This window comes from Excalfactoria chinensis, chromosome 7 (genome assembly GCF_039878825.1).
Source record: "Excalfactoria chinensis isolate bCotChi1 chromosome 7, bCotChi1.hap2, whole genome shotgun sequence".
In the NCBI taxonomy this organism is placed as follows: domain Eukaryota; kingdom Metazoa; phylum Chordata; class Aves; order Galliformes; family Phasianidae; genus Excalfactoria; species Excalfactoria chinensis.
The window spans coordinates 20,175,418-20,197,135 of NC_092831.1; the positions used below are offsets into that span (position 1 = coordinate 20,175,418).

A 21,718-nucleotide genomic window follows, 5' to 3' on the forward strand; every position below is an offset into this window, starting at 1 on the left:
ATAAGCACATTCACCTTAATGAAGTGGCAATTTCTTACCACACTGAAGGTAGATAAGAAAAGCACCAAAGGCAGCAAATTATCCATAAATATATTTCAAAAGCTGTTTGAAAAACAATGCATGTGGCCAAGGACAAAGTAATCTTCCAGCCTGCTACATATTGCAAGATGGACGGACAGGAAGTCTTACACCATTATGGTAACAATTCCACATGGGAATCATTTTATTTTGCATTCAATACGTTATACGTTAATCATTGATTTAGGGTCTTAAAAGATTGGATAAACCTTTTAACAATATCCCCGAGACTTCACCCTCTTATTTGATATTTAGGACTTTTTTTCTGAACTTCTGTGTTGCCGGTTACATTATCTTGTAGGCATTAATACAGTAATCCCACAAAAAGCTCTCTTGCTACTTACAATTAGCCCTTTACCAATGTTTAAATACAGATCCTATTAAGCAAAACACATATATTTGTTTTGACTGGACTCCCACACCAGAGTTACTCACAGGAAGGCAATTTTTAGCATATGCACTTTCTGTAAGGTTTACAACTTGACAAGAACAGAAATCAAATCTTACTGGAAACCTTTCAGTGCAACTGTGAGGAGGCATTTTGTAAAAGATCAACAAACAATTTAAAGCAGTTCTGTAATATTTACTTCAGCGCTTACCATTCAAAACAACATTTGTGTATTTTCCACAAGTTCAACAACAAAAACCATCAGTAGTTTCCTGGTTTTGAGACATTAATATAATGTTATATCAGCACGTATAGCAACATTAACAGATATTTGTTCAAGCACTTGTCCATTTGAAGAGGAATCTTGTTAAGTAAAACCAGTAGACTGACACTCTTGAAGCAAATCTGTCTAAAGTTCCATAACAAAATAAAACCACGATAAAGCAAATTTAAAACTGAAAAATAAAGCAATTCATTACCATAGGAGGCATGAGCACCAACCTGTTTTCAGTGTCAGCACTGCATTTCGGAGATAGCAGCTCAAAGGACTTTGTAAATTTCACTACCTGTCACATAAGTAAAAGAAATTTAAAATTGTTGTTAAAATTACAAGTACATAAGTAAACACTAATCTAAAGTTGCTGCATTTAAACCATGTTTTTCCCCAATGAACCTACAAGAAAGACTTGTAGGTTCTGTATTTCCTCAGTAGAGAAATCAATGTAAAAGCATACCACACTCCATTCATAAAACAAACAATACAAAATTAAATGAGAGCTTAATAAAATATGATGAATAGAAATCTTTCTGCAACAGTATGCTTCCTTTCAAAGGTCTTTGGAACATAAACTACACAGCTTTACCAACATCTGTAGGTTTTTTTTTTGTTTTTGTTTTTGTTTTTTTTAATGAGGAAGTAAACAGAAATATGCTTTTGCGGTAATTGTAACCTTTCTTCCTTGAACTTATGTGTCATCAGTACACAAACAAAGCATTTCAAGAGTAGCTGATGCAAAACAGAACACAGACAATGGTTTTAGATGCTAAAGAACATCCATCTTTCATTTGAGTTCTGTATTGTAAATGGTTTTCATGTGGTACGTGGTTGATATTTAAGACATGGCTTAGCATTAAGTTAGTCCATGGAGATCCTTTATGATACAAAGGATAACCCTTTGAAATAGGGGAAATTGGGAAAATAATTGCTTTGTCACTTGTTAAAAATATATAAATGAGCACTAAGATGCTATTCTTCTATTCCAAATTAACCTAAGTTTAATGATAATTTAGAAAAACACAAGGATTTGTTCTTTTTGGGCTTATCTGAATACTCATCTGTCTGCATTTCAGGATTCAGTATAGATGAATGAGAAAACTGTTTAGTTTGGGGAAAAAAAATCCTCCACATTCAGTGGTAGAAAAAATACTAAGAGCAGAAAAAAATGAAATGCCATCCACCGTCTGCTACAAAAACAATATATTACCACTCCACAAAAAATAGAAATGATATAATATTTGTGAACATAGGAACGTAGTAGAACTATATCATGTAATTAAAAAAAGAAATGTGGGGGAGATACTGTGAGAAGAACTAGAAACATTAAAATTATATAGCACAACATACATTAAATACAAAGCTATGTTGGGCATTCATGAATGTTAGCGTAATTTAGGGCATACTCCATGAAAAGTACTTAATTTCTATTAGTTTAAATGAAATGAGAATCATAGATTTCCTCCACAAATAAGTAGTTTTTCTGCCATAAACAGTCTAGTGATTCTCTGATAATCATTTAGACTCTCACTGATCCACAATTAATCAATTTCAGAGTCAGTGAATTTGAAGAAACTTGGATAGAAAAGAATGCTTCAATTGCTGCTTTAACTGATAGAAAGAAAGACAGATTGTGCTCAAAACACCGAATGGAGACACCAATACAAAGGTAACCACTTATTTTACTCCTGATTACAACAATCATAACAATGTTTATATTCCTAAAAGAGTCTCTCATACCCTATAAATGACAGTATTTAAAAGTGTCCTGGCAAAGGTTCATGCCAAAATAAAGCCTAACTTTGGACAGATAGTTTCATATGGCTTACCTCTATCTGCTAAACTTAAGAGCTCTGCAATTAAATACTTATTCCCTGATCAAATGGACAGAGCAATTGGAAAAAACAGGAATACTTCAGTGATGTTGAAAGTAATGTTATCACTTCACCTGCTCAATACAGAAGCTTGCTTCTACCACAAGAACAAGTGCAGTTCTAAAACTGCTTGCAGGCAAAAACTGCTTGATAAGGTATTAGCCTGAAAACATCAACTGTCATGGTTTTGTGGTGTTGCTGTCAATATTCTACATCATCACATCATGTGCAGTATGTGACATCAACAAAATCATAAGTTCCAAGTAACTGTAAACAAAGCTACAGACAGGATTTTTCTTTCCTTCTAGTGGCTATGCCATGAAAGAAAGAAGCCAAGCACATAAATAATTGATAATAAATCCGGTTCCTAGTTTTTATGAAGCAAATCCAAGAAGTACTTGCTGTCCCCTAGCTGCTCTACAGAAAGCACTAATTCCATCACACATGCAACTGTGAAGGACAGCTAAACTTCTGGGTCACAACACTGATAGATCCTTCAGTAACTTACAGGCCCCACATTAAATGACTTCAATGAACAGAAGGAATCATAAAAATACACTTCAGTTTACCTTCAAAGAATTGGTACTGGATAAAGGTAGATAAAACCTATATGTAACTTGCATTGAAGAATTATATGCTGGAAGAATTATTGCTATCCAATGCTTACAAAATATGAAACAGATTATCCAGAATAAAAAAAAATAAAAATAAAAAATAAAAATAATAAAAAAAAAGCTCTGCTAACCTCCTCATATATTAACCCTTCAACAAGAGGTGCAGATATACTTACTGGGGATTCAATATCTTCCAGAAGTAAAACTGAACACCGTTCACACTTGAGTAGAGTCTGGGCCCGATGCATAATTTTCTTGACAATTTTCTCTAAGTCAGTCTGTTCTTCGAAGAGGTCATTCACTACTTCCAGTAAAGCCTGCATGCAAGGATTGAGAACTCTTATACTGATTACAGAATACATAAATATATGGAACACTGCAAGTAGTCAATCTCCGTAGTCTTGATTTTAGTATGAGTGATACACTGAAATCTTCATTCATATAAAGTTCTTAATGACTATGGCAACAGAGTCAGTGGTGTGTGGTCAGAGGGGTATCTAGAAAAAGAAATAAGTACAGATCTCCATACTCAAAACTGACCACCACTCAACTCCTGGCAATAAAAAAGGAATGTTACTAACTTTGATTTTAGCCCAAACATGAAACAATGGCTGGAACACAATCCCCTAAGTATGCAGCATGGATTGAGTTACTTGATTTGATATACTGAATTTGCTAGTGCATTTACGCTTATTTTATTTCCCACTTTGCGTGTTCAAAATTTGAGAGAAAAGATGATAGTAATACTTCTATATTCCAACAGTGGTCTGATCCCATGTTTACCACCAACAATTTATCTGAGAACAGTGATCTAAAATGAAGAGCTCCCTTTCTCATTTCATAACCTACAGAAACAATAGGTCATGTTCTTTCTTACAAGTTCAAAAATGGTCCAAAGCTTTTTCCTTTATTCTGGCTTAAGGCACTGAAACTAAAAAACTGCCCACATAGATAAGCATGAAAACATTAGTCGTCTTAACAGTCCCAATGCAGCAGTCATCAAAATGTTGATCTCAATTACTGAAGTTGCCACTGCTCACGTCCTCATGCATGGGGAGGCCAAAATGTACATTTATCTATCGCATTTTACTTGCCAATTATTTTCAATCATGAACTAGCCAAAGCTGAAGACCATCAACAGGTCAGAAACACAAGTACAGACCTTGTACCTATATACCTGTAAAATGGCCACAAATGTTTATTATTTATCCTATGGCTGAAGCACTATGAAAAAATATCTGCATCTCTAACCCTATTTCCTAATGTGTCCACAAACCAGAGTTTACCGTTTTCTGATGACAAATGAGAACATCCAAAATACTTCTCTGCAGAAGGTCTCTCAGAAGATTAAATGCTGCTTCCTCAAAAGCCTGTCATCGTTCCCAGCAGGCTGGGAATCTGTGGCAAATTTTAAGTCTCTAAGTGCTCAAAATTTTTTGTTTCAATGTCAAACAAAGAAGAACACCACCTCCACAAACAGCGGCAGAAAAGCATGTTTTCCCAAACCTCCTCCATGTCTCCACACCAAAAATATAGTTGTCATTAGTCAGACTTGTATGAAAGATGAGCTCAAATATTTAACAATCCTTACATCTACACATTCTTAGAATAAGCTACTCTTAGTTTTCAGATGAGTGGAAATCACTGGCCTCCATACGTGAAAAGCACCGAAATCTGAGCAGTGAAAATGTTAGTGCTCAATACAAGGACCAACCCCACTGTAGTTTCCTCAGCTTTGTGAAGTAAGAGTTGTTAGACACTACAGACAGTATTTCAACTGAAAATTCAGTGTGAAATCAGGAAATTGTCATTTCATTTCTTTAAAAAATAAAAGCCGCTCCAAAAAGCAAAGGGCATGTGAGCTCAAGTGTTACTCTCACTTCCTCTGAGCCTTCTACCCCAACTCACACATGTCATCAGCAACCATGAGTAACACAAGTAACATACTATGCAGATATATGCTGTTGAAATTTTTCATATACAAATCTTTGCTTGCTTACTTTTATAAAGATGAATCTAAATTATCCACACATGAATTGAATATCACAAATCCAGCATGCCAAAGTTTTGATATTTCTGGAGTTTTACTAGAGTTTGAATCACTGCCAATGTAATTCTTTCTATTGCACTGTGTCACCAGCACAATTGTCTCAGTACTCCAGAACAAGAAACTGACATCAGGAAACAACAGATACCACTGAAAGCTTTTCCTCCCACATTCCCTGCTTGCTGCCTTATTAAAGTTTGGTATCTGCTGGAAATGCATCTTTGGAAATAAAATGTGGTTAAAACAGTCTGCTTAGCAAACAAGTACAAATAGCTGGAACCTGAAGGAACAAAAGATGAAGATTTGATACTGGTCCAGCATATGAGGGCCGCTCAAAAAAGCACTGCCTCCTATTTTATTATGTTGGTCCACGACATCAGAGGTGGACATTGCTAGTATGGCAGTAGAGTTTGAACCTTCCTGCCAGTAATCCGTTACATGTTGTTGCCGTGACAGAAGGCAGTAGATGAGCAGTCAGTTAAAATGGCATCTGAAATGGAAGTGCATTTGAAGCAAAGATGTGTCATTGAACTCTTCCTTGCAGGGGAAAAAAAAAAATAAAAATGGCACCCACTGACACTTATTGACACTTGCTGAATTGTTTATGGAGACCAAACAATGGATGTGAGCACAGTGAGGCAGTGGGTGGTACGTTTCAGCAATGGTGACAGCAGCATGAAAGACAAGCCATGTTCTGGTCAGCTATATAGATTTTTAAGAGCATAGAACGCAGGCTGTTTTTTATCACTGGCAAAAATGCATAGCTAATGGTGGTGTCTATGTTAAAAAAAATAGCCTTTTGTATCTGATAATTTGCTCAATCTAATAGTATTATTGTGCTCCTTGTAGCTAAGGTAGTTTCCCTAGAAATAAATAGGAGGCATTACTTTTGGAGCAACTTACATTTTGTTACTCACCCTGCTTCTGTCATATTCCTTCCTTGAAGCTGCAAATAGCTGGGCATTGGATATGGCAATCCCACAGAATGGGAGGTACATCTGCATCACCTAGTGCCAAAAGAAACATCCAGTATAACTGCAGTTAGACAATTGTGTTATTAACAAAGAGACAGACAAACTGAAGTGGCATCTCTCAGGAAAGTATCAAGACCACTCACTCTTTATTAGAAAACTAAATACAAGCAAAACCATCACAGACAAGGCACAGAAAATGGATGGAACAAAGATCAAATTGGAAGGAAAGAAAAATTCATTTGAGTTCACAGGTCCCTCTATAGCTTGACTGGAAAACTGTGATTTTTGAGTAGAAACATTCTTCTGAAGGTGATATTTTAATATATAGACACTGCAGCTTCTCTAACAAAAGTATTTTTCTTATTTTTCTGGACTGCCCTTGTTCTAATACCTAAAGTAAAAACTGTGAACAGCAATCTTGAGTCACATTCCTGCTGATTTTTAGAGGACACAGATTTTGCAGAATACCAGCAGAGTATAACACAGCACATCCTTCCCAAAACTCTTAGTCATAGTGCTGAAAGTCTTCTCAGAGGGGGAAGGAGATTCAAGATATGCTCAAGAAAATTCCAGAGAAGATAAATCAAAAGCAAATCACGTAGAAATGAATGAAATAAGTAAATAAAGAAATTGCAAGGTTTAGGTCTGCAAGAAAAATCATATTTGTTTAATCCTCTGAGTGGACCAAGTTGGGCCTTCAGGCATGGTCATACATTAAGAAAGACTGCACAGGAGGGACTGGGAAGTATTTTGAGATGCAATCTGACCATACCTTAGACTGTCTCTGAGTGACAAACTGTTCTACTCAAATGTCTGAGTACCTGTAGGATTGGCACTTTTCACAAGGATGTCGATACATTAAAGATAATAACATTAACATACTTAAGCTGCAGAAAAATAACAAGCCTATAGCAGACAATGCAGAGCAGATCACAGTGTAGGATGCAGATTTTATAGCTGCTGAACAGCCTTCACATTTGCCAAATCAAGGGGAGCTGGCGCACTCTGTGCTTACAGTAAGCTCCTCTGCGTACCTGAAGTGATGTGAAAGAATAGATCATTGAGTGGTTAGCAGAATGTATGGAAGGGCAAACATTAGGATTCAATAGACCTTAAAGTGTGTGGACAAAATGCTTGATGAGGCAAGCGCTGAAATGGTATTCATCAAAAGGGAAGGCATATCAGTTTGATTTTTAAAACTTATCATTTCTGTGGCACCATCATCATCTTCACATGTCACATGTATGACCTCCTCCTTTTTGGTTATCAGATACATAAATAAATGAAATTTGTAAGCGGAAGATCCTTTCCAATTAAAAAATGATAATAATGTCACAGCAGCTGACCTTCTCACCAGACTTTGTCAGCTAAGAGATCCACTGCAAGCTGTACTCTCCCGTGAGAAATTTTGGCATTGAAAAACTGGCATTTGTCTTTGAAGCTTCATTTAATTAGGAAGTTATTGCTAGCTCAGGGAAGCAGACTATTAAGACTACTTAAGGGGAAAAAAGAAAAAAAGAGAAAAACAACAACAACAAAACCAACAAATAACAGCCAAGCACTGTAATCACTCAGAAGAACCAAAACACTCTGCCACCACTTCTGTTCTACTTCATCTTCCTTAAATGCTCTGTAGGCTATGGGTCTATTCAATTTGTGTTTACATAAATGTGAGTTTTCTAAGAGGATTTTCACATCCTCTGACTTTTGCACCTCACAGCTGCCACTCTGTCAGAGTAAGTGCAGACTTCATACTGTAGCCTTTACACTACAGACACCTATACTGCTAATTTGCAAACACTTTAGTCTTCCTCCACCATGGTTCCCTCTAAAGAAGAATTATACAATTCAGATTTGACAAACCTTTACTTTTGTGGAAAGGCAGTAATTAAACTGGTAATTAAGAAGTCAACTATCACAACAGGTCTGGAGGAAAGAGTACAAGAAATGAAACAAATTATGAAACACCGTCACTGAAGGTGATTTTCTTATAAGAACTCCTCTGAGATAATATTGCCTATTTCAACTTAGATTTTACATACAAAATGAAGCAAAAACTTATCTATATCTCCTTGCAATAATACTAAACACCGCAGCCAAATAAAAGATGAGCAAGGAAGAGCTACAGTGCAGAAAAAATTTAACTGAGAAAAACCTGCCTTAATTAATACATATCATAGTGAGACTCAATATATTCTTTTAATAAAAATAAGCAAAAGTTAGTACTAATTACCATACCGTTGTTCCTCTTTCCCACTTTATGAACTGTAAGGGCAACAGCTGTCTAAGGAATCTGGCAAATTGTAACAGTATTCCAAATACTGACATTTCTGATGGTAACTGAATTTTACGTTTTTTTTTTCCCATCCAAAATTACAGAGTAGAGTAGAAGTCATTTATCACATTTTGACTTCAAGTACTCAAGATGGCTTTCTCGTTTAGTTTGCAATGTTTTAAGAGGAAGGAAGTGTTTACAAGCATCTCCAACCTACTGATGTTACAGCTGTTGGCAATCCAAACAAATTAAGTAACAATACTGAACTCTCCTCTGCCTGAGCCACAGGCACAGGTAATGAGTTATTGTTATGCTAAATTCCCTTTGAGCATTTTCCCTCAGAAGGGAACCCACAGAAAGAACCGAGGAAATAGAAAGAGCAGAGGAAATGGCACATAACACCCTTTCTTCCAGACTTGAAGTTACGGGTATGCTATTAGAGACCTTTTGGTGCTCCAACACGTTGCATTACAGAATAGCAATGCACTGTAATTTTATTTCCCTTCCTGCTGATTATTACTATGGCTCCTTAAATAGAAGCATTTTACTTATAATAACATAAAAGCACAGTCCACATGCTTTGGTAATGTAGCATTGATTTTTGATAACAGCAAATAAATTAGGTAGAAGTCTAAATCATATAGAAAAGACAGATGATAGCTGGTCGTAGATACACTGTTACACAGCACAATGCCACAATGGACACAGATAACACACATGGTCATTTTAATTTGCCTCTGAGAGATGATCTTGTCAAGTAGGAACTGTTTTCTTTTTCCCTGCCTGCAGTTCCTCCTGTGACACTGGGCAGGCCACACTAACTCTTCACAGGTTTTACCAAATTGTTTTATTATACAGTAAAGCCTAAATGACGCTGGAACTTTTAAAGGTATCACTGACAGCCACACTACAGCTGGAGTCTGCCACATGTTTCAATTATACTAATGCACAAAACGTGTATGGGATTTGTGGAAAAAACAGTTCATATTCACTTTCAAAAGACATAAAATTATTTCCCTTTGCCTAAGGGAGATTTAAAAAAAAAAAAATAAATAAAAATAAAATTGAAAGGAAAACGTTGTGTACCTGAAAGGAAATTTTCTTCCATATTTAATTTGGACTAATGAGAGGAGAAGAGCCCGCAAATTTATTAAACAAAGCAAATTGCTAAGAAAGCAAATAGAACATGAAAACATCAGGAATACAGCTTCACCAGATATATCTTGTTCATTTATTCTAGCAAATAAGATTAGCAGTAATGACTCATCACAGTACCTTGCAGCATATTAACAAACAAATCAGTAAATTTATTATAGTATATTTTATTAAAGTAATGTTCAATCCAAATAACAACCTAATTTAATGAACCACTGAGATGCTGGAAGAGACAGCTATTTGTTCTGGTGCCAAATAGAAGGCATTCAGATAACTGCAGATTAACAACATTATATTGTGAATTACTTGGGCATAGAAGGGCCAGGTAACCTGACACATTTTCTCATACTTAATAGTGCAGCAAGCACAAAACCCTCAGCAACTACAGGTGCTTCAACTGGCATACAAAAGCTAAGAAGTTGCATTCATTCACAAAATGTTCAATATTTTATCAGGGCAAGAAACCCTCTACAGAAATAGTGTAAACCAATAAGCATTAATTCAATATCTCATCCCCTCCATTTCTAAATTTTATTAGTTTGTTAAGGGATATCTTATACCAGGAGTACAAAAAACACAAATAGCAAGGGAACAAACAGCATAAGCACTGGAAGCTGCAATATTTTATTGTGCAACCAATAACATTTTTAGCCAAGGTCCAAAGACAATGCATCTTTTCTGGAAAAATAAAATGGTGAGATCAAGTGGCTGCCCTGACCACCACTACTTTTTTCTTCCTGCAGAAAAATATATTCCATATATTCCCATGGTTTTAGTATCCTCGCACATTTTTCATCTGTTGTGCCCAAAGTAACAACTATTGAAGCAATAGCTTGATATTTGGAAGCACAAAGCTTTACAAAATACTACTGTATTAACATCCATGACAAGAAGGCTGCAAATAAACGTGCACTTGCTTCATTGTTTTTTTATAGCATGAGTTCTGAAATGCAGATGAAGAGCACAATTTCCCCCTCAGAATTTCAGAATACAGTCTTTCATATGGTTCCTCTGTTCATAATCATGATTTCATAGAGCTCTATATCTGGCTTCACAATTGTCAGAGTTGGGACAGCTACCCTAATGCCTTGAGATGTAGCACTCATTCACCTTTCATCTGGCTTTTCACCGATGCCTAGGTAGAGACAGAATTTAAGTTTAGAAGATACTTAGCAATGTTTCTCTTAACTGCTAAAATAAGGAGTTCCTGTGGTAATCTGGTCTTGAGGGTCATAGTAACTCCATACATGATATAAACCTTATTATCATTAGAAACAGGCAGGACCAGGCCAAGCTCCTTCTAACAATGCCAGGGCTCAGAGCACACCAAATTATCCTTCATCAAACAGCCTGGGGAAGATGATGCCTTACTGAATGGTCATTTCCTCTTTCTGATGCCCAAGAAAATCTCTCTGCTAGCTCCTACTTTCAAAATTTGAAATAAGGCTATTTTCTAATTGGGTGCCCTGTGGGTAATGAAGTTTTGAAATGTTCAGTTCGTGAAAAGGTACAAAAAGCCTGTAGTTTCCTAACCTTGGTATTCAATTTTCTCAAAGAGTACAAGCTCTACATCAACTACAAACCAGTATGAAATGTAATTTGCAGATCTCATTGTATCTTTTTATTTTTAACAACAGAGACAAGAAAGCTGCACACATGGAGACCCGCAATGCAGAAAGTTATTTGCTAATCACGAAAAACAGCCAGTGCTGCAATGGCAGCACACTGCAGAGGTAAAAGTGCTAGCTTCATGCTGCTGTCTGGAAAGCAGCCCTGAAATCAGCTTCAGCGAAATGCAATGACATTTACCTTGCCTCCCCCACAGGCTGTTTTGCCTGCACTAAGCATTCTCAGAGAGCACCCAGTGCCATAACTACTTGATGGATACAATCTAACTCAGGAATATCAACATGCTCCATGCATCCATCTGTCTGCTATCAAAAAAGATAGCAATTTGGATATATGATGGAGATAAGAAGCCTCTCAGTAAGGCTGGAGTACTCAATCTGACACAAACTACAGGTTAAACTCTCAGTGAAGGCTTATCTGCTTCAAATTTCATCTTCAGAAATTAGAGAAGGCACTTCTTTTTATACAGTTTATTTAGTGAGGCTAAGGGGGAAGCAAGGAAATTGGGACTTCCTAGAGAAAGAAAAATATCCCTGTAAAGTAAATATTTTTACATTAAAGTTGGAAATGTTTTATGAATATACTTAAAAACAAGCCAGGGAAGCCAGCTGCCCCTTGAAACATTTCCTGAAGCGTTAAAAATAGGTTCAGCGATATTTTACTGAATTCTGAAAATGTGAAACTAAAATCAGTTGCAAAATGGTTAAGCCCAAGTGCTCAGTCAAACTCCATTGCCTTCTGCCAACTCTGCAGTGCCCGGCTACCCATACTTCTGATAAAAACCTGATCATCACCTAGGTTTTCAGCTTCCAGAAATGGTTTTCAAAATTCTTTTCCCATTCCAAGCATGGACCAAACCTTAGCTCGGTAGAGACGTCCCATGAATTATAGGCATACAAACTCAGCTCAGCTCACAAGCTCCTGTACACATCCATCAACCTACAGAGGCTCCTGAATCAATTTTCTATTACCCCAGTGTTTTTCCCTCCTTTTTAAAAATTTTTGTTCATGTGTGGCTATTTATGCAGTGCCATAAGAATGCCCTAATGCTCACAAACAGATGGCACCACCTCTGTATTGTAAAGCTGAGCATAAAAACATGGAATTGGTGGCTGAGAACAGCCTGAAAAGGAGCACAGGAGCATTTCTTCAGCACTATCTCTGTGCTTGGCTGCCTCATATAATTACTGGCACACATTCAAACTAGATAACTGCGTCACCAGACAGATTACAACACATGCTGCCTGCGGGAACAGACTTATTGCAGTTTTAAAACCTGACTTCTATGTAGGTCACCATCCTCATGAGCTGCAGCACCGGGAGACTACTGCTCACAGAGCCAAGGGTCTGGGGAGGGCACGAGCACAGCGTGGATGGGTTCGGCCTCAGCTCTGACCCTTTCCAGCCCTCCTCACAGCCTTCCAGTTTCCACAGTACAGAATTCATCTCTCTTATGCAAGGCACCTCAGATGTGAGGTGAGGAAACAAATGAACACATCTACTTTGATTTACAGTGAGACCCCTGTAAGATTACATATAGTGTCATATCTACTAATCCTATTTCATTTTTCTGGCAGATATTTTTAGGCTTTGTGTCCCAGCCATTTTGCAGCTAAATGTTATTCATACCTTCCATCGCCAGCAGGAGACAAAGCTCAAAAAAATCTAAACAACCCATACTGAATTTGCTGTCATACACACAAAAGCATTGTCAGGGTCTATTAAAACCATTCTTAGAAATATATAAGACACATTTAAACACTTAAACACTTTAACATTACACTGAATTTAGTAGTTGTTATAAAGTAGAAAAAAACCCAATAACTTGTGTTGTAAATTTCCACAGAATATCTCACATGAAACACCATTGCTGTAGATAAAACTGATCCATGAAAGTATTTCTGCTAGACTAGGGATGCCACCCAAAATTCAAACAGAACAAACAGTAAAATGGCTACTATTCTATGACCAAATCTTGTGATCTCATAGAGATCATTCTATTTTCATCAGAATTTTTTCCCTCTTTGACACCTACTACATCAGTGATGCCCAGTAATTATCTCTGTCCCAGCAAGCACTTTAAAGCTACCCTTCAGTTATTCAGTATGTGACATTAAGACAGGACTTCCATCAGGAAAATCAGGGACAAGAGGAGGATCAGAGTAAGACAAGGGAGAAAAGTGGTTCTATTAAAACTAGATGTGCAGAAAATGAGGAAGTGTAAAGGTGGCAGTCAAAGATAAAAGAGCATTGCCAGAAGGAGCACTACAGTCACAGTATAAGCACCTGTAAGCCTCATGCTTGACAAACAGCATTCAGTCCTGGAGCTTGGCAAAGGCACAGCAAACGTGAAAGCTAGATAAAAGACACCTTGTGAGCAGCCCAAGCGAGAACTGCAGAGCTAACATAATACCATCAAACCAGTGAACCTCCATACTTCTGTATTATGAAAGCCATGGAGACTACACATTGCAAGGGCTTTGGAGGGCCCCCAAATCCGGGTGGTAGGGGTATGCACCATGCATATACAACCACACAGAATTTCATTAAATCAACAGCAAAATTGTTTCCAGTGTTCCCATCCATTGGTTTTGAAAGGTGTCAGTGCATCTTCCTTTGTGGCAAAGCTTGATAAGAGAAATGCTAGGCAGATTTTATTAGTTCATATGAAATAACATGAATGAACAGCATCATGGGACAGACACAGATGTCCTCAAAATCACAATACCTACTCAGCAATTAACTTTCTGTCCTTCACAGACTGAAAGTCAGTCATCTTTGATGCACTCAAATTATTCCATCACCCTAATAAAAGTCAACAGGGTTCACAAAGAACCTTTTACCTGCTTAATGTTTTCCAAAGAGACAAGAGGGGGTGTTAGGGCCTGGCTGCTCTGTGCTGTTTGAAGATTAGCCACCAGATACTGGTCCCCAAGCGTGGGAGCTCACAGCCGTTGTGTAAGAGCACTAGCAGGCAGTTTTGCAGTGTCTTAAATCTCAGCATGTCAAAGCACTTTGGAAGACAAGCAGTCAAGTTTTACAGCAGCAATAGTATGTCATAATTTTCTTCTGGAGACAGGAAAACTGAGCCAAAGAAAGATTAACTGATTTATCTATGGGGATGAAGAAGGTCACAAAAAAAAAAAAAACCTGTAAAAATTAGGGAAAAGCTCCTGTTTCCACCATGCCTGAATCACTGGACCCCACCTGCTCAAAGCCACAGTCATAAAAGCTTTTTAAGTGCCACTGCATAAGACTAAGATGTTGGTACTGTAGAATAAGAAGCAGTGAAGACTGACAGTATCACTGTTAAAAAAAAAAAAAAAAGAGCTCCAGATCAGAACTTTAAATCCACATAGAAGGATTAATAGAAATCACTTTGAAGTTGATTTTTCATTTAACACAATTGCAGATTTCTGTTTTGCCTTGCCAGACTGCTTCATGCATCTGATCTCTGGCAGATAACTGTACATAATATCCTATAATGATAATTAAATGGTATTGGGGAAAAAAAAAAAAAAAAAAAAAGTAAATTCCACATACAATCCATACAGTCATTGAGAATGTAATTTTCAGGTTCTTACAGTTTATTTACCAACTCCAAACTCTCATAAAAAGTGAGAACTAGGTATACATGTACAGTTCTTGAAGCAGTCTCAAAGTACTGTAGTGTACACACAGGAAACCATTTCTACAGTCTGTTGGCTTTCACCAAGACTGAATAAAGATGCCTTTCACCTTTCTTACAAATTAAATTATCTTTTGAGTCAGAGTGCAGTCTCGCATTCCTGTGAGTTGTGAGCAAAACGTAATCCAATTGTTGCATGAATACCGTGTGCAGTTTAACCAAAAAAAGAACTTAGCTCATCTATATATAGCAGCCCTCACTGACATCACAGCAATATTACTCTGTTTCTATTCTTCTGTCATATACTTCAAAAGGAGTCTTGTGATTTTGGAGAAAAAGTTACACAAACAGTAATTTTTTTTCATACAAGACTTTAACAGAGATAATGTTTCTGCAAGAGCTGACTGCAGAGACCTGATCCTTTGCCACACTGAGTTCCTGCTTTAGAGAAGCATGCAGGCTCGGTGGAAGTCCTCCCTCCTGGCTGAGGTCCCAGAGGGAATACAAAAGCCTTATACAAAAACCAACCAGATTTCCTGGGTTAAATTTTAGCAGGTAGGAATTAAGTTTAGCTACCCTGACTACCCATTGTTTGAAGCATTACTCCAAAGGGGATGGAAAGGGTTGCTACTGTTTTCACAGAAGAACATTTGAAGTTTTCTTGTGAAAATGAGAGAGAAATTTGGTAAAAGCTTAAAAGACAGCAAGAGACTTAACACTAACTACATTTCCTTATGTATTCCCTTACATTACTCCTACCAACCACAGCATTTCTATTATTTTATAGGCTAAAAAGCTTTACACCCAGATGGAAAAAATGAAGTGGAAATAGCAAAAAGATCAACATACAAGCATAAGGGACCATTGCTTTTACCACACCATCTCTCTTCCCACTGAGATTCCTCTGTATTTATTCACCTTGTTGAACTTTCATGATACATAGAAGCATGACTACTAAACAAAATTACATCGTATTTTTGACATTTTACGTTATTTAAGTTCCTCCAGAACACTGGAAAATGTGCCAGTGGTATTCAATGTTTGACTTTTTTCACTTTGCGTATATCTAATGATTAATCATTGCTACTGAACATCATGGGACTTTATAATGGTGATGCTTTGCCTGCTCTCCATGTACTTATTCAGAGAAAGCTGTTCCTGTTCTTATTTCCATTGCTTAAGATAAAAAATAGTTTTAAGAAATATAGTGCATTTTCAGTCTATTTTCCTATATTGTAAAAAATGCAATATTTTTCCTGTTTGTCATAAAGTAAAAGTACTTATACTATCACACCAGAAGAACTGATTATGCACTTGGACAAACTCGACAATACTGTGATCTCAATTTGACCATGCTAATTCAATATTCTGAATTAGTTTATATTAAGGTATTTTCAGACCTAATTACTTACCATATGTAGTGTAATTTCTACCTATCACATTATGAGTGTTAACACTTCATGTGAAGTAGTGGAATAAAGTCTACAAAGCTGTCTAATAAAAGCAGCTCACACACCCTGATGTTGAGCTTGTATATGAAAAGAGAAGTGTACATTCATAACATTTCTTTAGAACAGCTTCCATCAAAAGTGGCAGAATGTTTGCTAGAAGGAAAGTATCTATAAACTCTAGACAGTATAACTTTTTGTAGTCTAAGGTTAGCAACTACTCAGGGGCAGATGAAAACTAATATACTACTGAGGCAATGGAATAATTTCTTAAATCACAAGAGGAAAAAAAAAAGCCATTTAAAATGAAGGGAGCTTTTGAAAGGCCATCACAAAGTACGCATGTATAAAAAGTTCTTTTAAAATAAAACTACTTAAATGTGTTGAGCAGTTATATTATCTGCTTTTTTTTTTTTTTTTTTCCTCATTACAAGCACAGCTTAAATAAACAGCAGAAAAGGATACAAACCAAATACAGCTCTCATCTGTATCACTTGCAGTAATACCTCTGACATTTTAACTTGGGTTTGTGTGGTTATAATTTACAGAATTTTGTCTTCTTTAACGGTGTAGAAATGTAGTTGATGCCTGAAGGACATTTTCATCAACTCAGGCAGTATCAATTTCTTAGAAGGCAGACTGACATTAAAATATATTTCACCCTTTCCAGACAGATGCCAGTCAGAAGAAGCTGAGCATAAATATTAACAGGATTTCTGTGAAGCCATGTAATCTGCTAGACAGCCTGATCACTTTGACATTTTCTGCTTTCTCTACCTGTTCAATGTCTATCAGAACACCCAAATCTCACACCTTGCTCTTTTGCCCATGCACAAGGATGTCCAATAGAAACAGGAAAGGAGGATATCATCTCTGCTTAGAACATTCAATACTAATCATAATTTCAGTGACAACAAGCAAGACAAATATATGCAAATATTTTGGTAAGATTTAAAGACAGTTGTAGAAGAAAGTGATCTAAACTCATCTGGTTTCTGGTTTGCTTTTTTTTAAACAAATCTTTACTTCAAGTGTAAAAATAAGAACACACATAGGGGGAAAAAGGATTATCTGGCAAATAGTAAAATGTGCAACTTAGGGAGATAAACTATTACTCAATTTGCAATATTGCAAACATACCCATTTCAGAATAAAACCTTGTTTTTACGTCAGAAGTAATCCATTTATCTCTTTCATCCTAGCTTAAAGCAAACCAAACAAAAACACCAACTTGAAGCCTTTTTGAATTCAATTGCCCAGAGTCCTCATTAGACGTGAGATACCAGACCAGTTTAGAGGTAAGTCAGATGAATTCCTGAATTAAATATCTTGTTTGTCTTTCTCTGATGACATCTGGAATTGTCTTTAGTAACAGCACCTTCTGACAAGTGCTTCACTGGAACTTGCTGATTTCTTCCTTATAGAATCCATTAACTTTGCAGTCAGGGAGATGAATACCATTAACTGATTCCACTATCAGCTCACAAACTTTTAAAAATAAAACAAAATAAGAGTTTGAGTAGTTCACTAATTCTTTAGAACCTAAAAGTGCAGTTTCTAATACACTGACTTACAGATCGCAGCTTTGACATCTGTTGGGCTCTTCTTCAAAAAGGCTCCAAAACACACTTATCATTTGAGTATTTTTACACCTTTTTTTTCCTGAGTTCTGTATTGAATCTTCATTCCAATGAAAGAGCATAGCTCCATCCGAGCTCTTACAAGGTTTCTGATTACTGCTGCAACATGTCTATCAAAAATGCCTGAAAATCAGCTGAGGTCAGAATTCATGATAGAAACCAAAAATGACTTTATTTTTCATTATGCTTAAAAGAAATTAGCATGTATTTAAGGATTAGTCTGGGGTTTCAGGCTAAAAAAGTTAAAATACTCACTTGCATATTTCAAATTCAAAGAAACTGTAGCAGCAATACTGATACTACAACCTGAATGTCTAATGGTATGAGTAAGATTCACAAGGAAAATTAATAGCTACCTTGCCAAATGATATAAGCTTGGATTGTAAATGTCTTCTGGCCACTAATTCAAAAGGGTTTTTTTGTTTGTTTTTTAACCTGGCAGTGATAACACTAAGAAGTCCAAAGTCTTTGTTACTGAAAAAATGTGACAAAGAATGCCATCTCTCACATTAGAAAAAATAAAAATAATCAAGAATAGGTATTTTGGAGAAGAAGGGATGTTCATCTATTCAGTTAAAATTGTGGCAATAAACTAAGACAGTAGTATACTATCTTCCAAAACTGCCTTTTGAGCACTGCTAGCTGACAGAGCATGAGGAAAAGCACCGTGTTGCCTATTACTGAATGTTTGAGTTTTAGGACTGGGTAGGCTGTAGCAGACTGACTTGAAAAATTTGATTTTTGTCTGTGCTGCAGAGTTCAAGGTGCTGATGAAAGTGCGTGGGCTGGTTTGGATGTGAGCCATGCTTATTCCACACATCATTGTGTCTCCTGCACTAATGACTCACACCTGCAAATGCTGCTATCTGATTTCTAGGCAAAGATATTTATAAACTGGGATTGTGGGACCAAATCCTGGTGGTATAACTGTACAGATCACAGTGTACCTAAAGCACCTGTCTGTGAAACATAGAGAATTCGAGGATTCCTTCAGGATGTCGTGAAAACTGGGTTTTCTCCTCTGATAAAAAAAATCTGCTGCAATATTATTTTGCAGACTGTAATCTATTTGATGTGATAAAGCACTGCTTTTCACTTGGCTGCACAAGAAACATGATCATTGATCCATGAGGTCCACTGGACGCAGAAAAGCATCCCACTATCTTCTCTCATGGTAAGTGCAGGAATTACTTGCCACAGAAGCTATTTATACCTAGAAACTTATCTGTTACAGGCTACTGCAGACAAAGGGATACTTAATTCAAGCAAAAACAGTGTTTCCCAAACCTGTGGTTACAATCTTGCCTGAAGTATCTCACTGTCTGGTTCAGAGAAGTGCACAAAGCCAATGCTCAGAGATTTTTCCTATGTAGGACTGCAGAAGCATAAGCTTTTGGTAGCATTTACATAGCCTTTCCTCAATTCTCTACAAGTGGCCTTGAGTAGTTTTACTGCATCTTCAGGTGATGCCATTTGTGTTCTATCTTTGCTACAATTTGGTGAAGTGCACAGAAGGAAAAAAAAAAAAAAAGCAAACAAAAAATAACAACAAAACAACACCCACCACCACATTTGGGAAGAACTGCCTAAATGAACTCTCTGTGAGAACAGCATCATGAACCACACACAGGGCAACATCCACAGAGAAATAAAGCAGCGATTTGCTACAGCATAAACTTTGAAAGATTTTGACCTTACACCTAAGTACACAGCATCCTGCACCCTAATGTTGAAAATCACACGGTGTTCCAAATCTCAGATGAAGGCAATTGTGTGTCTAAATAAAGCTATGTTTAAATGGAGGGGCAGAAAGGGGAAACCTTTATATACAAAACAGGCACATAAGCAAGTCTGTAACAGTTATTTATATGGATGCATTTTGCTTCCAGCAACACAAAGGTTCTTCCAAACAAGTTTATGTATACTTTGTCCTGTGCCTCAGAGGAAAAACAGTAAGCTATCAATATTAATATGGCTGTTGAACTGCAGACCAGAGGGCAATTGATTTAAGGTAGCTGAATTTTGTTCAGAATCATTATGCCATTGCCATCTTTGGTGAGAAATTACTGATGTTAAGGGCTTACTTCTGCCTATATTACAAACTATTCCATCCAGGGACTAGTTGCTGGATGCCCTGTAAATGTTTAAAACAAAACAAAACAAAGCCTCTCTTCCAGTTTCAGCCTCTAAGCAGTCAAGTTAAGGCAGAATGCACCCTGATGCTCCCCAGTAAAAACTTCACAAACTGAAAAAGGATATCTGGTCCTTATTTTATTAAGAAAGGCAGAAAGACTATTGTACTTCGATTTGATTAGGATTTGAGTAGAACCGCTTTCCTTCTTTTTGTCCATATAATTATGGACTGCAAAAGCTGTTATTAAACAAGCAGGGAAGATTAACTGAGCAGAGCTTGAATGATAAGAGATGATCCCTGTGTTTCATATGTCTGTGTGGCACTGCAGCAGAGGTGCAAAGAAAAATCCAAATTCAGCTCACTGGACATTTGCCCAACTTTGCTCTCCTGATTTTATTCCTTTTCCATATCATTTTAAATAGATCCCCAGTGCTCAGTATTTTTGTGTCAACTTTATCTGCCTAAGAACCTATCAGTCTCAGCTTAGATTTCCATCTGACAGGCATTCGATCCTCCTGCAGTCCTTACGCACACTTTCTAAGACTGTTTCATACTCTTTCCTCAGAATTCTTATTTCCAATTCCCTCTCTGCATAGGGAACAACCAGTTTTCATTTCGCTATTGTTTCCATTATTATTATTAATGCTAAAATTATAAAGATACTAAAAGAAATAGGATTGTATATGCCTGGAACTGGACCATTCCAAAAAACAATGCATGAATTCCACACCCTACCCTATCAGCTGTCTGGAAATATGACATAAGCAGGTAAATAAGATTTATTCCTATTACTTTCCACTGTAAATGATGATTTTTATTTATTTTATCAGTACCTATATGATTGTGGATTTCATGATGTTTGAGAGACTGAACTCAAAACATAAACTGATTTCACTGAAAAAGACCAATAGATGGTGCCAGCACTATCAAATCCAGACTACTAAAAAGCTCTATATCCTTGTTCATTTTGCCTGAGGCATCCAAGTGAGCCTACTGCTTTTTTTTGTTTGTTTATGTTAAGGGTTTCTTGATTTTGAAAATAGATCATTTTTAATTAGCAACTACAAATCAGACTGCAGCTTCTAAAAGAAAAACAACCACAAAAACACCCAACAAACAACCTCCTCTCCACACTCCAAAACAGCAGCTTCTCAACCTCATTTCTGAGAACCTCTGGCTTAACATGGAAACAACTAACTATTTTTAGTACTGGCATCATCACTCCTGCTTTCCCCTCTATCCACCTTCAGCTCCATGCAGATCTGCTGAAAGTCAGAGACTACATCCATCCTGATAGAAGAGCAGAAGCTCCAGAGCACACGGCTAGTAGTTTTAATTTTTTTTAACTGTGTTCATGCTTTTATTTTTACTAAATCAATTTTATACAAACAAGCTAGAGAACAACTTCTAGGAAGATAGGTTGTGGAAGTTGGCATCATTCAGCCTTAAGGAGCCTCCAGAGAAACTTTACAGCAACATTCCAGTACCAAAAGGGGTCTACAAAAAACTGGAGAGGGACTCCTCCATCAGAGAATGTAATGACAAGACAAGGAGCGATGG

At 36.9% G+C, this 21,718-nt stretch overlaps 1 protein-coding gene across 2 annotated transcripts in view; it reads right to left on the reverse strand.

The window, feature by feature from the left end:
* The window catches only part of PDE11A (phosphodiesterase 11A), a 119,003-nt gene that overhangs the window by 60,289 nt on the left and 36,996 nt on the right, over positions 1-21,718 (reverse strand). For both annotated transcript variants that reach the window (XM_072341865.1, XM_072341866.1), the window contains exons 3-5: positions 6,193-6,282; positions 3,405-3,545; positions 968-1,032 (exon numbers count right to left, since the gene is read on the reverse strand). In XM_072341865.1, the coding sequence (XP_072197966.1) occupies positions 968-1,032; positions 3,405-3,545; positions 6,193-6,282 (296 nt within the window). The remainder of the gene's footprint in view (positions 1-967; positions 1,033-3,404; positions 3,546-6,192; positions 6,283-21,718) is intronic.